The sequence below is a fragment of the Alligator mississippiensis genome, chromosome 3 (genome assembly GCF_030867095.1).
Source record: "Alligator mississippiensis isolate rAllMis1 chromosome 3, rAllMis1, whole genome shotgun sequence".
Classification (NCBI taxonomy): Eukaryota; Metazoa; Chordata; order Crocodylia; family Alligatoridae; genus Alligator; species Alligator mississippiensis.
The window spans coordinates 220,229,662-220,246,423 of record NC_081826.1 but is presented as its reverse complement, the minus strand read 5'-3'; the positions used below and the strand labels follow the sequence as shown (position 1 = coordinate 220,246,423).

General features: G+C 44.4%; 1 protein-coding gene across 2 annotated transcripts in view; it reads left to right on the top strand.

Moving 5' to 3' along the window:
• The first annotated feature begins 1,983 nt into the window (after positions 1 to 1,983).
• The window catches only part of SRFBP1 (serum response factor binding protein 1), a 158,155-nt gene continuing 143,376 nt past the window's right edge, over positions 1,984 to 16,762 (top strand). The window contains exon 1 of one of the 2 annotated variants that reach the window (XM_019478200.2): positions 1,984 to 2,150. In XM_019478200.2, the coding sequence (XP_019333745.1) occupies positions 2,046 to 2,150 (105 nt within the window). In that variant the 5' untranslated portion in view covers positions 1,984 to 2,045. The remainder of the gene's footprint in view (positions 2,151 to 16,762) is intronic. The other variant, XM_006270178.4, reaches the window with a different exon arrangement.

Genomic DNA, 16,762 nt, shown 5'->3' with positions numbered 1-16,762 from the left:
AAAGGGATGATTTTTCATTCTGAGATATAGGAAGGCTTCCTTTTAGTTTACTTGGAAGTGCTTTGAGTTTCTGAGTCCAATTTCATGTGAAGTGAGACTTACAAATAACATAATGGATTATGTACTTTGTTGAAAATAGCTTGATGCGTGCAAGTGTTTCACATCCCTAAATGATTTACAAACATAAATAAATAATTGAAATGCAGCCACTTCTGAAGCGGGACACTACAACTGCACACGACAGCATTTGTAACCATTTGTGAAAAAATTGAATGGCAGACACTGTACACAATTAAAAACAGAGTGAGTGAATTTAGGTAGAGCTAAGGAACCAGCTGTAGCACCTCAAATCTACAGAAAATGCTTTGGCAACTTTAGTGACCTCAATTGTATATTTAATTTGAAAGGCAGCTCAACTTGGAGCACAGAGCCCTTTTTTGCATTAATAGGACACCGATATAATACTGTTTCAGTTGGCTTTATGTTGACCCAGATAGAACAGAGCCAGATACAGAACCATGAAGGCCACTTCCTGCAGTATCTTGAATTTGACTTAGATATTTCCCATCCAACTACTAGCCTTTTCTGACCTTGCTGCTTTGTAAGACATGACAAAAATCACAGCCCAAGGTGGTATAGCTGCAGTTCACTCCTGTCGGATCACCAGTTAAGAGCCAAACATCAAAACAGAAGTAGATCTAAATGCTAGATCCTGAAGCCTATGATATGGGATACCATTTAGTTTTCTTAATATTTGACGTGTAAAGTAAAATAATTTTTGAAGCAACAGTGCCACCCAGGGGTCAGTTAATTCCTGATGTGGAGCCAAAACAATGGCCAAGCACTGATGAAAATTGTGGTTCTTGCATTTAGAAGGACTTCCTCTCATACAATCCTACATAATCTGAATAGTGCAGCAGATTGGGAAGCAAAAATTTAAAATAATAACAAAAAAATTGATTTTCATCAGTTTTGAACAAAATAAAATGATGGTCCATTTAAATCTGTAATAGAAGTGACTTTTTACATGGATTATTTGTAGCCTTTCCAGATATGTATTCGATTGTGCTGGTATTTTCTGATTTCCCCTTTTTTGTAGGCCCTGATTCTGCAAAAATTTATGCATATGCCTAAAATTAAGAGTATGAGGAGTCCCATTGAAATACATTGCCTTGTAAGAACTCACTTCCCCTTCTTTGTAACCTGTTTTGAATTTAGGCTGATCTGCTCCATCTTTAGTTTGTACACAACATTATTGTTAAAAATTGTACTTTTTCTGGATCTATAAAGGACTAGGGAATAAATATAGTGTCCTGTTATTAAAATTGTTTGGAATTTGTGTGCGTAGCTTGAACTAGTGGAATTTCAAACTGTATTTAGGAATAGGGTAATCATTTATATTTGAGTTCAAACAAAAGGTAACCCTTCAATTCTTGGAAGCCCCTCACGCACTTGCGGACACAGTATGCCATTTCTTTTAGGTTTTGAGTGCGGTTGTAACCCACACGTGAGAGCGTTTGTTACAGGGGGCCCCTGTGCCAAGCCACTAAGGTCACGAATGGTTGCAGGTCCAGGTTATCTTAAAGCCTTGGCTCTTGAGACCAGTTCCCAGTCTCTCCGGATGCACAGCCCTAGAGTTACCATTTTTCCAGATCTAAAACCAAGGAGGGAGCAGGAATCAAAAGCTGGTGCAAGTGCACGAGGGCACCCCGCAGCCCCCACGTATAAGGGCTGGAAACCCGGTTGAAGCCGCAGCCTCTAGATCGGAAGCGGCTGGTGGAGCAGCTTGGCCTGTGAGCCAGGTGAGCCACGTTACTGTGATAGGGCAATACCTTGCCACGCCCCATGCTACGGGCCCACGGCGAGGGGCCGCCCACAACTATGCCCCGCCCCCGCGCTGGGAGCGCGGCTTAGCTCAGGCGGGACAGCCCCGCCCCTAACCTCTGGAGGACTTTGGCCACCGAGATTCGGGCTAGAACGGCTTGCAACCAGCGGGAGCCCAACTAGAGCGCCGGCGCTGCCCTGCCCCGCCCCCGCAACCACGCATGTGCGCAGTTTGGCTTCGCCCAACGTGCGGGGCGGGGTGCAGGGGTCTGGGGCTCGAGCCGGCTGCGGCCATCATGGCGCACGTGCTCAACGTCAACAATGAGGTGAGTGGCGCGCGGGTCCTCCCCGCTCCGCTCCGCTCCGCACCGCGCCGGCGGGCTGTGCAGAGGGACGGCGCGGGGAGAGACCCGCTTCCGCCGGTGTCGGGCACTGCGCAGCGAGCGCGGCCGCCGCCCCGGGGACGTCCCCCGGCGGCGGGTTTTGCACTGGGACGTTGAGGCTGGAGGCGCCTAGTCGCAGAAACCTAGAAAATGAGGGCTGGAGGGGACCTCGGGGCATCTGCCCAACCTCCTGCTCTAAGCAGGACCAGCCTCAGCGAGATTATCCCAGCCAGGGATTTGTCGAGCTAGGTCTTAAAAACCTCCAAGTGTGGAGTCTGCACCGTCTCTCTAGCTAATCTGTTCCAGTGCTTCACTGCCCTCCTAGTGAGACAGTGTTTTCCTAATATCCAACCTAAACCTCCCTTGCTGCAACTTGAGACCATTGCTCCTTGTTCTGTTATTTGCCACCACGGAGAACAGTCTAGCTCCATCCTCTTCTGAACCCCCCCATCCCCCTTAAGGTAGTTGAAGGCTCCTATCAAATCCCCTCAGTCTTCTCTTCTCCAGACTAAATAAGCCCAGTTCCCTCAGTTTCTCCTCAGAAGTCATGTGCCCCAGCCCCCTAACCATTTTCATTGCCCTCTGCTGCGCTCATTCCAATTTGTCCATATCCCTTCTCTAGTGGGGGGCCCAAAACTGAACACAGTACTCCAGATGTGGCCTCGCCAGTGTTGAATAGGGGGGAAGAATCACTTCCCTCCAGTCAGTTGGCAGCATTCTCACTAATGTAGCCCAGGCTGCTCTTAGCTTTGTTTGCAACAAGGACACACTGTTGACTTGTATTCAACTTAAGGTCCAGTGTAACCCCCCCCCCCCCCCCCAGTTTCATTTCTCCCTATCGCCCTTTGTTCCCAACCTGTTTTTATACATTTCTGCTGCTGGCTGTTAACAAGTTATTTGCAGAATTGAGTTTTCACTCCTGGGTTTTGTCCCCCCTGTACGCATGAACACACTCAGACTGGCAGACTTTTCTTGTCTTCCCTTTGTTCTTTCTGAACATCATTTTCTTACCATCCTTGACCAAGCTTCCACTTTGACTAAACTTGTGGCTGCTTTGCTCAGCTTTAACTAGCAAGTGGCATTTTAGCAAGCTTAGTTGCTTTCAGCACCTCGCAGGACTGGACACTGCCAGTTTTTATGGTTACAAACCCAGAGACATCATAGGAGAATCTTTGGTGTCAGAAGCATTCTGTCCTGCTGTGGTCTCTCAGAGTTCTTTGCACTGGAAGAATTGCTCTGTCTATAGTCTGAAAGCGAATGAATACTAAGAGCTAGCAGTTTCCTAGACTGGGGAAAGCTAAGGCAGAGTCACAGCCACAGTTCACTGCCTGCACACCCCTGTCCGGGGAGTGCAGGAAGTGGATCACAGCTCTGTACTGACTTCGGCCCATACTGTCACTGCTGCAAGATCCCAGCTCTGCCCCCGAGGCAGCTCTCCACTGAGCTGTGCACCCTGCCAGCACTGCTTGGTCCTGTGCTATCATGGCCCTCCGCTCCTGGGATCTCCATGGAAACCGTCCACAGTGAAATGGGCTGGGGCTACTGGGAAATGGAGTCTGCCACAGGCCTGATCTGGCCTGCAGGCTGGACATTGCCACCCCTCTAATGGATACTTTACTTCTATGCTTACAGAATAAGATGATGCTATATTCATCCAGTTATTCACATGTCTGTTGAATGCCGAAACAGTTTAAGTGTGTGGTATCTTTCATCTGCACAATATGCTTTGTACCTTAATTTTACTATGCTTAACTACATAGATACAATACAGAAAGTATGATTACTTGGAAAGTATTCATACCCTGTTTAACACCACCAGAAAAAGTGAAGGAAAAACAACTGTCAAAGTGCTGTTGCTAGAAGCTTGAAAGTGATGGGACTCAGTTTCCTGGCTGGCTGCTGTTTCCCTGTTTTCAAAGCATCTAATAGAACCCTGAAACTGAGTATTAGAAGCCTTGAAAATAAGAAAGCTAGTCAGTTCTGGAGCACTGATAGCTATGTTCTTCAGGAGCATTGCTTACAGTGCTGTTAGTTAGTGCTGTAGTGTTCTAGCAGCTTTGTAATTGCTTAGTGCCCATTTCCAAGGCTTCTAGGGCTCTGAGTTTCAGGGTTGCTAATACAGCCTTTGTACTTTATGAGCATTAAGTTGGATAAGTACATACAGACTATGTGTTTTACTTTAACACAGTTTCCCAACCTTTTCCAGCCCAAGGCATGCTTACATTAATAACAATTTTCAGTGGCATACCTGTTAAGGCACTCCCCATCCTCATACCTATTGTAGCTCATTGCCATGTCAAAATTCTGTGGCACACCTGTTCATTTCTGATGGCAGAATTTGTGCCACGGCACACTGGTTGGGAAACGCTGCTTTAACATACAGAATAGTCCAGGTAATCCTCCTCTGCATGGAGGAAATTTCTCTTATAGTTACAGCAGAATAATTAATTCCAGTATAATTGAACTATTCTGATGCAAGTCTCTTGTGTGGACATTCTATTCTGGAACAAGAGATTATATTTTGAAATAATTACTCTGATTCCAAAATAAATCGGCTTTGGAAACGAAATAATTATTCTGGAATAAAACCCTGTTACTTCCAAATTAGTTATTTCACTATAGTTGTGCTGGTTGATTTTCTTTGTAATGAACTACATTGTAGGTGTGCTACATAGGTTACTGGATACAACTGCAAGATAAGGTTCCTACAGAACAAGGTGAATAGGTACTGTGGAACTTAGGATAGCTCTCATTCTAGCTTTAATCAGGCCATGGAATGTAACTGAGTTGTGTGTTTAATGTTTTGTGGTGCGAGTAGATAAGTGTGTCTGGGCCTGCTGCCGTTCTCAACTCCTGCAGTGGCAGAGTAGTAACAGGACCCAAAACAATTTTAGTGTATGTTCTCCTCGGATAGTTTGTGTTGTTTGCTCAGGAGATGGTTTCTCTTCTTGATCTTTTGCCCTTGTTTTGGGTTCTGTTACTACTCCATGTGCGAGTGATCTAGGGTGACCCTCTTCTTTACACTAACTTTGATTTGTATCACCTGCTAAACATCCAAAAAAGATAGTAACTTCAAGTAGGGGTGCACCTATAGAGATTTTTGGGGCTGATACCAATAGCCAGTTTTTAAGGGGGCATATCGGCTGATACCCATCTGATTTCCAATACGCAGTTCTTCAGCTTGAAGAGCTGAATCCAGCTGGTAAATCTGGTAGGGTGGAAGGGAAGGGGTGTGGGGGGGGGGGGGGGGATGCAGATCAAGTCCCCTGCAATAAGGGAGGGAATGGGGCAGGGGCAGGCACTAACCCGGCAGGGAGTGGGGTGGGACAGAGCTGTAAGTGGTTCGTCTGAGGGGTGTGGTGTCTGCCCCCCCCCCCCCCCCGCCCCGAATCTGCATGGTACAACATGGGCTGCAGCTGCAGGCTGGGGCCCGGGCCAGGGTGGGCACAGGATGGAGGAGCTCCCGCTGCTCATCTGGGAGGGCATGGAGGGGGGTGGGGGAGGGCATATGCCCTCGGATCTGCCTGGTTGGGAAGAGCCTGGCCCCAGCCTGCCCTGTCCCACCCAGTTCTGGGGGCACATGCTTCCCCTCCCCACCCCGTGCCTTCCCAGATGAGTGGCTGGAGCTGCCAGACAAGCAGTGGACAAACTGTGCGCAGTGGTGGAAGCCGCCCCCCTTCCTGTGCCCCCCAAAAAGCTACACCTCTATCCCATCCCAACCTTGGCTGGGCAGCCTCTGCCCCAATGCCAGGCCCACACCCTTCCTCACTGCAGGGGCTTTGAATCTGCCCTCCCACTCTCCTTCCCCCTCCCCTTCCACCACATCAGATTTACCAGCTGCATGCAGAGCCAGCTCTGCTCCTCACTGCCTACTTGCTGCACTGTGGCTGCGCGCGTGCACAGGCATTTATTGGACAAATTATCGGCTGCATCAGGCTGATTTCCGATATAGCAAACTTTCTTTACATCGGTGCCGATCTGATATCTGACCAATGTACCAGTGCACCTCTAACTTCAAGTTAGCTATAAGCATAATGTGAATGTAAGGCAGTCGGGGGGCTGGCCTTTTTGACAAATTAGCCTTGGACTCTCCCTGAGTGCCACTCTGATCCCTTCCCCTACCCAATCTGCTGCTCTGCTTTCTGCTCTCTGCCCAATCCCGCTCCCTAGTGGTACTGCCTGTTCTCTCCATGGTCCATGAAAGGTCTGTTCTTACAGGTTGGCAACTCCTGGTGTAAATGGAATCACATTAGTAAGATCTTTGTGCTTGATTTCAGTTTCAGTTTCTTCCAGTTGTTGCCTGTGACAGTCATGTACTGTTCAGGTTCCTTTCAGTGAAGTTATTTGGAAATTGAAGTTGTTTAAGCACAAGTAGCTACAGTCAGTATATGCAAACATCCTAGAGACAGTGGCAGGTCATTGGTCATTATTTAATATATTAAATAAGATCTATAGCACTGTGTGTTGTTTGTTTTTTCTAAAATCTCCAATTTCTAGTTTTGTGGTGTGGAGTCGCAAGTAAATATATTCTTCAGAGCAGCAGCTGAGTTGCACGTAAATGCCCATCCGGGAAGAATTCTTGAATCTTGTACTGTAGAACCTGGGAATTTTGTAGAATTAGGCTTTGTAGCCCTTTTGAATATGAGGGTGTCGGAACCAGCCTGGAATTATTTTCAGTCACAGCAGACACTTGCACCGGACCACTGAGATCCTCCAGCTGTTTGCTGCACCTTTGTTTCAAAGGGTACAGCTTTTCTGATCTGCGTGGAGGACCACTGATGAACTTCAGCTGGGTGGAGAAGCAGCACTTTTGAATTAAAAGCCTAAGCAAAAAGCTGCACAGCTTGTCCTTCACTTGACAGCCTAATTTAAATTAAGCTGGATAGGAGTGATGTGGTTCTACTGTACAGCAGTCTAGTATGCCAGGTAACCTCATAGCTACTGAACGCTGAAGAAGGGTAGCTCCAGTGTTTTATCTTCTAATTGTTTTTCAAATTCATTCTCAATGTATTTTGTCAGTGCTAGCACTTGGTGACTGGTGATTTGATTTAGTTTGAAACCTACTGCCTCATTGCTCAAAAACTGTTCTGCCATTGGCATAATTCTCTGTAAGATAATCAGTTTCAGGAGTTTGCAGCTACAGTGCTGTGGAAATTGCTATTCCATACAGATTGTATGTAATATACATAATGAGGATATATGCAGCATGGAAAAGTCTGAGCTATGAAGCCTTGCTGTTAAGGCACTTTTTGAGATAATGACGAATGACTGTATTTTTCATGGATCTACACAGGGTAAAGGGAGGAAATGGATTTTTAAGGAATTCCGTCCCTAGTTATTGATCTGGTAAGCAAGAAAAGATGCTTTACTATCTGTGCTAGCATGTATATTGTTTAATTCAATTAGTAGATTACCTAGGCTAACTGCAAGTCAAATAAGTGTTCTTAAAAAGGATTTTAGCTGGTTTCTGCCAAGTAAAATTTTAATTTGCTAAACAAATTAATATATACTCTGGGGAACAAAAAAGAAAAATTACATGAGCAGTTGCTGCTTACCGGATGGACAGCTCTCTCCTGTGTTCAGGAGGTGGTGGAAACAGATTCTACTGATTGAACTGCTTGAACAAACAGCATTTGTCTCTCTTCTCTTAATAGCTAAACAAAAAACTGTTCCACAAATTAAAATATGACAGGATGTTTGTTTGGGTCTTTTGGTTTTTGGGTGGGGGATAGACTTTAAACTTTCATTTCATTTTATGGCTGTTGAGGTACATAAAATATCTCCTTTAGATTCATTTGTAACTGCTGACATATTTAAATAAGTTTTGGCAATTGTAAGGAGACACTGGTTTTAAGTGCTCTGTCAGAACAGCAGAAGGCTTAGTTGGCTTTTTAAGTGAGATCCTCAGTCATCCAATTTTGTTGTCATTTGCATTTCTCTTTCCCTTCCTCTTCCTGTTTCTATCCTCATCTCTAAGGTGAGCTGACTAGCAGTACTAGCCCGTGTTTTGAAAGATGCCTTTTGGAAGAAGGGAGGTTTATGAACTGCTTTTCTTTAAACATTTTTTTTAATTTGGGGAATCTAACTACACAAATTGTAGGTATCATTATTAATTATGATCATACAATACATTTATTTACAACACATACACTCTTATAGCAAACAGCAATACCCAGCCAAAGGTAAATGCTTCAGAACCAGTACCCCTTCTGATTATGCTCTTATCCTTTTGTTTTGTTTTTTCCTAGAAGCACTTAATATAAAATTTTTTAAATCTCTCAAAGTTTTTGAAGTTCAGATATTTTTGTCATTCATCAAAACAGAAGAATAGGGCTGGAAGGGATCTTGGGAGGCTATCTAGTCGAAACCCCTGCTCAAGGCAGGATTATTCCAATCTAAACCATCCTAGATGAGTGTCCATCCAGCCTATTTCAAACACAAACAAGCCTGTTGTGCAGCTACCAGGTGGGGTTCCCAAAAACATCAAGGACAACAGCCCACCCTTGCCTCACGTGCAGATCTGGAGGCACATGCCCCCCATGCCTTCACAAGGTACACATAGCAGTGGGAGCATGCCCCTCAAACAAGATGCTCATGGCTCCATCCTGTGCCCTGGCTAGGCAGTGCCTGTCCCAGCCCTACTCCCTCCCTCACCATGGGGGCCTCTATCTGCTCCCCCATGCCACTTCCCTCCCCCTACCTCTTCCCCCACAACAGACTTACCAGCCTGATGTTGCTCTCCATGCTGGGGGGCTGTGCTCTTAGCCACCTTACGTGCTGCACTGTGCTGTGGCTGTGTGCATACATGGGGCATTTAATGACCACATTATCAGCCACAACAGCCAAAAAAAAGCCGATTGCCAATACTGTTAATTTTCCTTACATCGGTGCTGATCTGATATGGGACCGATGTATTGGTGCACCCCTGGTGACTTTTTTGCAAGTGGAACACAGTTATTTCTCTCAGTCGCTCCTCATAAGGCTTGTTTTCCAAGCTCTGTTTTTGTTACCTGCGTTTGGACCCTCTCTAACTTTGCCATGTCTTTTTTAAAAATGTGGAACCCAAAACTACGCACAATACTAGACAGTGCCTAACCAGTGCCAAGTAGAATGGCTCTATCAGCTTCTGTGTTTTTGACACCTAATAGTCCAGATGATGCAGCCAAGAATCAAATTTGTCTTTTTGTAACTGTACTGCCTTATAGACTCGTATTGAGTCTGTGGTTCCCTAAGACTCAAGGATCCTTCTCCACATGGCTACCATCCAGCCGCTTTTCACCCATTTTCATGTGTGCTTTTTGATTATTCTTTCCAAGGTATAGCACTTTGCATTTTTTTGTAGTGAACTTCATCCTGTTGCCTTTGGCCTGGCTTACCAAATCATCAACATCTTTCTGAATTCTCTTGTCCTCCAGTGTGTGTGCACATTCCTTTCCTGCAAATTTGGTCAGGAATATATCTCTATTTTGGCATCCAAATAAATAATAATAAGCACAATAATAAATAATAAGCACATTGAACAGCACTGGATCCAGATCAGACCTCTGTCCAACTCTACTTGAAACCTCCTGCCATTCTAACACAGATTAATTTATAGTAATTTATGACTATTAAGCCAGTTGCCTATCCACTTGCAACACTGTGGAGACCAGTGGTCTAATCAGGTTCAGACTTTTTATGAATAAGTACATGAGTCTGTTAAAACACTCAGGGATGCAGTCTGATCCTTGAGGTACCCCTAACCCTATGACTTCTGATAACTGGGAATGCATTGCTGGGGATGGAACAATGATGCCCTGTGTCTTAGACTCTTCATATACAGCAGCCACTGCTTTTCCCTTTCAGAGACAGGCCTATTTGTTGTACAGTGACATGAGGCCTAGGCCCACTGGAAACTGAGCCGCCCCCCCCCCCCCTCCCCCCCGTCCCCCCCAAAATGGCTAGACATATGCTGCAAACTTTTTGGGGAAATATAATGATAAATGGGAGTGCTGATTACATGCCTGTAACTACAGTAGTGGTGCTCAGCCTTTTTAGACTTAAGGCATCCTTTGTTATACTCAAGGCACCCCTTGGAAAATGCCACCTCTAACTTTTAAGTCATATTTTGACTACCAAAAAATTATGGATTCCTACTTGAAATCTCGGGGGGGGGGGGGTGTTTCCACACCTCACGGTGCTGATATTGTCCTCTCCTGTGGTACCTTGGTTGAGAATTGCTGAGCTGTAATGTCAAGGGAGAACACTTGAGCAGAGAATTCTGGGTAACACTCACTTCCTTTGAATGTATCTAAGGAGCCAGTGGATGCTGCCCAGTAAAACTACGCTTGGAGACAAGGGGAAGGAAGACAGCCCTGCAGTTGCCTAGGTTCCCTCTGGCCAGGATCATTCTTTCTGGCCTGATGGACAGCTTCTCTAGGGCTAGAGGAGATTAACCATAAAGTACCAGATTTTTGTAGGGATACAGATGAATTCATGGTTAGATGGACCTTTCATCTGACCCAGTATGGCAGTTCTTATGACAGTAGTCATTTTATGTCTTTAGTATTGGTGCCCTGCTGAACAGTATAGGGCATGTAAGTAGAGTGCATGTGAAAGAAAATTTCCAGAACAGTTGTAAAGTAAAATTTTTTGAAGAATTTTAGTCAACCAGTCTAATCCAGTTTTGAACATGCTTTAACTGCTTTTACCTTTCTGTAATTGGATGTAGTAGTTCAACTCTAAAATATAGTTTTACACGGCAAGTTTTTAAAGTTATTGATTTATCTGAAAATGCAATCTGAAGAAAGTGTCTTAAAAAGAACATGTTGGTTTATAGTTGTAACAGGAATTACTGTAGACCATTAACATAAGAATTTTTTGTCAGAATAAACTGGTTAGAATAAATAGAAGCTTTCAATCTTATAAAGATTCAAAGTAAAGGTTTGGAAAAACTTCCTTTAGCGTGTTTCTTAAATGAACGTAGTAAAACTTGTGTGCCTGCTTATCAAAAGTCAGTCAAGTTTTCAAAGAGAGCTTTCTTAGTTATCACATTCCTTTCCTTTTCTCCCTTCCTCCCAAGTTATGATCTGATAGTTAGTCTCAGTCCCCCATGAAACACTGGCGCAGACAACGTATATATTTATTGGTTCACAGAACAATGTTCTGGATACGCTTCTTGGAGTCGAAGCTGAAACTGCTTCATGACTGCATGTTGCATAATTACAATGTTATAAGCTTTTGAGTATTTTTAATTACCTTTGGGTAATAGTGACTTGGTAATAACTAAATTACCAATGTTCAGTATGGGAAAATGATCTTGTATTGAGTAGCTTGAGGATGGTGATTTTTTTTTTTTTTCCCTCTCTGAAATTCTTTTCACCATGCTAATTCTTCCTTTGCATCGAGAGGGCAGTATTTATCAATAACTTGAGTTGATATTCTCAGTCATCTTAGTTGATCTTTGTCATGGATTTTTCAATTTGATATTTGTAGTTTTAGGTGGAGGAAAAACTGACAAATAAAGATGTATAAGTGATGAAAAGCTCCAAATCTTCATTCATTGTCAGATGTTATGGCTTATTTAATACACAGAAGTTATACAGCTTTTAGTGTCCAGACTTTGACATTCTGGGGCCTGTTTTACTTGCACAAATTGTTTATTTTATTTATTTATTGGATTTATATTTCATCCTTCCCATCAAAGGCTAATGTTTATATTGATATTGCTTATTCCAGTACTGGAGGCAGAATAAGACACCATTGTAGAAAGGTAAATGAAACCTCAGAAAGGATTGTACTACTGTTTTTATGGTAAAAACAGTAATTCTCATAACTCAAGAGCTGGTCCAGCTGGTGGCCTGCAGGGCTTGTCAACAGAGCTGCTAGAACTGCCGTGTTGGTGTGAGCCTAGAACCTGGAGAGGGGGGCAAACATTGCTGCTGCCTCTTTTGTCCACCACCAAATTTGAAATAGTTGGTCATCAATGGTGACTCAGGTTGACTGCAGAGGAAAAAGGGGGATGATCAGTGGCAGTGCTTGCCTCCTAAATTCTGGAGCTGTGCTAACGCAGCCTCCACTCAGCCACCAGAAATGGGTTGGTCTACAACGGGTATCCAACCTTTTTGAGTGTGGGGCTGGATCACGAACTTATTATCACCCAGTGGGCGGGGGAGCCATATTCAAAGACCTCACAGGAAGGAGTGTCACTTCAGGAAGTGATGTTACGTGACCTTTGACATCAATGAAGTTGCAGCAAGTGACAATGAAAAGGGCCTCGAAATGTGGTTAAAATCCAAAATAAAAACAATATGAAAGCAACAATGAAATAATACTAAACACTTGACTGAAATAAACACTGTCGCGTAATGAAAGACGCATAATGCAAGTCAACAGATCAAATGTGGAAAAGGTATCAGCCAGAGTGGAAACTAATCAAAGGTGGAGGGATGCATCTTGGCGGGAGACACCTGCGTGGCACTTTGCAGCCTCCGCCGCTCACTGCCTTGCAAGGAGCAGGTGGGAGGGGAGGGAGCAGGGGCTCCTCAGTGCATCTGAGAGGCTGCGAGAGAGGCTTGCGGCTCAGCTGGACACGGCCGCAGTTGCAGCTGGGCGCGGAGCGGGGCTGGGAGAGCTGCTGCCATGTGCAGGAGCCCCTGTCTGGGCTCCTCGTCCTCCCGGCCACAGCTTCCCTGGGATGTGCGGGAAAGGTGCCTTCTGCTCCACCACTGCCCACCTCACTGCCATGGTGGCCGCGTGTGCCCGCGCTGCCTCCCGTCCCCAGCAGCACATGAGAAGCGGCCCCCTCGGGACTCAGGGCCTCGCTCATGGGTGGCTGGGCCTGGAGAGCGGCAGCGCCCAGGGGGAGACTGGCCGGGGGAGCAGACACCGCCTTGCTGTGGGGCAGGGCAGCAGGGCGGGCGAGGAGGCAGGCGCAGGCCGGCAGTGCCAGCAGCTGTTGCTTGGCTTCCCGCGCGGGGCAGCTCCGGCATCGCAGGTCATAGGCAAGGGGTGGTGTCGAGGCAGGGGCACGGGCGCTCCCGGACGCGCATCCCCCCCTCCAGCAACCGGCGTGTCCCAGGCCTGTGAGTGGAGCCGCTCCTCCGCCACCCGGCGGCAAAGTTCTCAGGTGAAGGCTCCGTCCTGCGCCTGCCCCAAGCCCATGGCACCGGCTGCGGCCACCTGGGCAGGCACCGGCTCCTCCGGGGGGGTGGGTGGTGTTGCTCAGCAGCTGCAGCCAGCACCGCCCCCAGCCGGGGTGGGGTCCAGCCCTGCGAGGGACCCGGCCGGGCCACGCCACACTTACGCGGTGTGTGTGGTAACCTTGTCCCTTCCCCAGCCCTTCAGCAGCCGTTAGGAAGCTGCTGGAGGGCTGGGGGAGGGACAAGGGGTTTCCCGTCGCAGCACCGCGGGCCACAGAAAATGCCTTGGTGGGCCGCATGGCGGCCAAGCCTGGTCTCTAAGAAGCCCTGCAGTCTTGATCCAGTTCTTTCATAAATGATCGTTATTTCCCACCTCCAGCATGTATCCACCAGCCTTATTTGACTGCCATGAAATAGATAATCTGTATGACCATTCTAGTTAATGAAAGGCAAAGCAGCTTCCCTTTGTCCTTTTGAAACCTTGTATGTTTGGGGTTTTTTTTGTCAAAGCAAAGAACAGTTGAAAATAAATTATGGCTTGATAGTTCTTCATGTGATCATTTTTTCACTTCTGCTGTTTAACTTAATGTGAAATTGTTCCAGAGGACTACAACACAACTAGATACTGTGCTAAAAGTGATCATACTATAAAAATTATTTCCACATTAGCAAATTGTGATATTCCTACCAAAAAAAAGTTATTAATAATGGAGATAATATCTATTGTAGGCAGTAAGCCACAAGAACTCATTTAGCAAGCAAGCAAATAAACATAAACCCAAACCAAGCAAGTACATGCCAAAATATAGTGATAATTTGGATTGGCTATATGCTTCCTCCTGCGTATATCTTCTGCTCTGATATTTAGCTATGTTTTAATTATTACCATATTTTGAAGTCTAGCATAAACAGGATATGTACACTGCTAACCTTAGCTGTCATCTAGGACACTGCCTTTACTACCGTGTCTGCTTGAGTTAACGCCTTCTACCCAAGCTCAGGTAGAAATGGTGTCTGCACAAAAGCAGCTGAGCAGCAGAGAATAGCTGAATTCCTAGTGTATTACTAGCTCAAGCATTAACAGCACTTCTGCTTCAGTCTGCACCTCTTAATAAGTGTGCTAAGCTAAGTTTAAAGTACTCATTGACAAGAAATTGTGTGCACAGTAGTTGAATTAGAGACCTCTATAGTTATACCTTGGCATAAGACAGTAAGGATACGTTTTAAACGAGACCATCTGTAAGCATGTCATTTCTAAACTAGCATATATAATCATGTTAAAACATGACAAAAAATTTAAACATAGATATACCATTCATAGTGGTTTCAGATTATATCATTAGTTTTTTTCCTTATCTATGGCATAACATTTCTCAAAATTATCTGTTATATGTATAGGCATGTTCTGTGACTTACAGCATTTTTTACGTGATTTTCAAAGGTATAATTCAACTAATGATTGTGCTTCTCTATTTTATTTGTATAGAAGAAAACTAGGCTTTTAAAGAATGTTGTTATAATTTTCGTTGAATATGACTAGTTTAAAACAGTGGCAAACAGTTTGTTTAGTAATCTTTAATATTCTGTGAATTTTGATTTACAATCATTCAGTTTCAAAATTAATTTTGAAGCAGTTATCTTCTCTGTAGTTACTATTACTGTAGTCAGAAATTGAATGTTGATATGCAATTTACAGAAGGTCTTGACTACATCCCTGAATTTGGAAACCGCTTAAGAATGTGATCGTGTGTATTCTTGATGTTAAGCATCCTTCCTTAATAGTGATACTGAAGGTGGAGAATGAGCACAATCTTTTTAGACTCAAGACACCCCTTATAAAATGCCAGCTCTTCACTTTCACCCATTTTTGACCACAGAAAAATAAGAGAGAATTTTCTGTCCCAAAGAACTCTAAAGACAAAAACAGGTCAGAATGTTTTGACTCTATGGGTTTGATTTGTTTTTTTGAATCATGTATTGTTGTTTACATGTCTTACAGCGCTAATATTGTGTGACATCCTCAAAAGGATCTTTTAGCACGCTGGTTGAGAATCACTGCCTTAACTCACCAGGCTTCTAGTGCTTTTACATGGGTGTTGTTTCTTCTTGAAATCCTATTTCTGTATTTAAGTGACAGAACAAAAATCCACATATTGATTCGCATGGATTCTAGTGCGTTGGATGGCTGGGGAAAAAATGTTTGATAGAAAATTGAAGCAACATGAAAGGTATGAGTGAGTGTGATATTTGAGAATTGCATAGGAAAACAGAATACTTTTCATGTATAGTGCTAGGAAATTAATATTCCCCTTTTCGTAAGACACAAGAAATGCTATAAAAATAAAACCATGTAGGGAATCAAGCAAAACCTTTGTTCTATTAATTTATAGCCAACTCATGAGTGCTTTTTGCTGTGTTTCTGTAGCTGGTTCAGTTTCAAAAGTAGGATGAAAATAAGAAAGTTCCCACCTGTTAGAATAGCCAGGATATGGAATAACTTTCTATTGGTATAGAAGAGACAAGAAACTGAGGGGTTTGTTTGCTTGCTTGCTTTAAGGTGAAGTTAGGTAAGTTTATTATGTGATGGCTACAAAGGCAGAGAAGTAAAGTTAAATGATGCAAGAGGTCTCTTTTAGTCTTGTGTTCCTTGTACGTTATTTTACAAGGTTGTTTTTATATTGAAAAGACGCCTTGTCATCTGCCCATATATTGATGCCTGCAAACTTTCAGGATTACAGTATTTTTGAGTGCATTGCTTAGAACACACAAAAGGGAAGGAAAAAATAGAAAATTAAATGTATTACAGCAAGAGTTTTTGTTTTTGATGCTTCATTTGTCTATTGGAGTACCATCATGGGTATTCAAAGCAGATATGTGGATAATTTCAAGGCAGTTCTGTGGATAAACTAAACTCGTATGAAAAAATTGCTAGATGGCAGTACATAATCAGCAACTACTCTTGTCAGTGGCTGCTTTTGAGAGTTCTGTCCTGCACATATGCTTAACATGAAAAATGATTGACACTTCCATTGTGTAGAACTGGGACAGCAGCCTCTGGCCTGTGGGCCGGATTTGGCTTCTGGAGCTGTGGCTTCAGCAACATTTGGCAGTGAGGAACTCAGTCCATGCTGTGGCACAGCTGCACACCGGGGGATTCAAAAGAGAGAAGCTCTCGCAGCACTGTGCTACAACCAGGCAACAGGGAGAAGCAGGGAAAGTAGCTGGGTCCTATTAGACCCACCTCAGATCTGAGTTCAGTCTTTCTGGCTCCCCGCCAGAAAACATTGCTGATCTCTCCTATAGAACATGAGACAAGCTGATGCTTGATCAAAAATGTGAGATTTGACTTCATTCAGAGCTACTGTCTATAGGTGTTATTGGCCTGCTGCTACTCTTCTTAGGTGTACGCTTCCATTCTGGCTTCAGCAGTTGTGA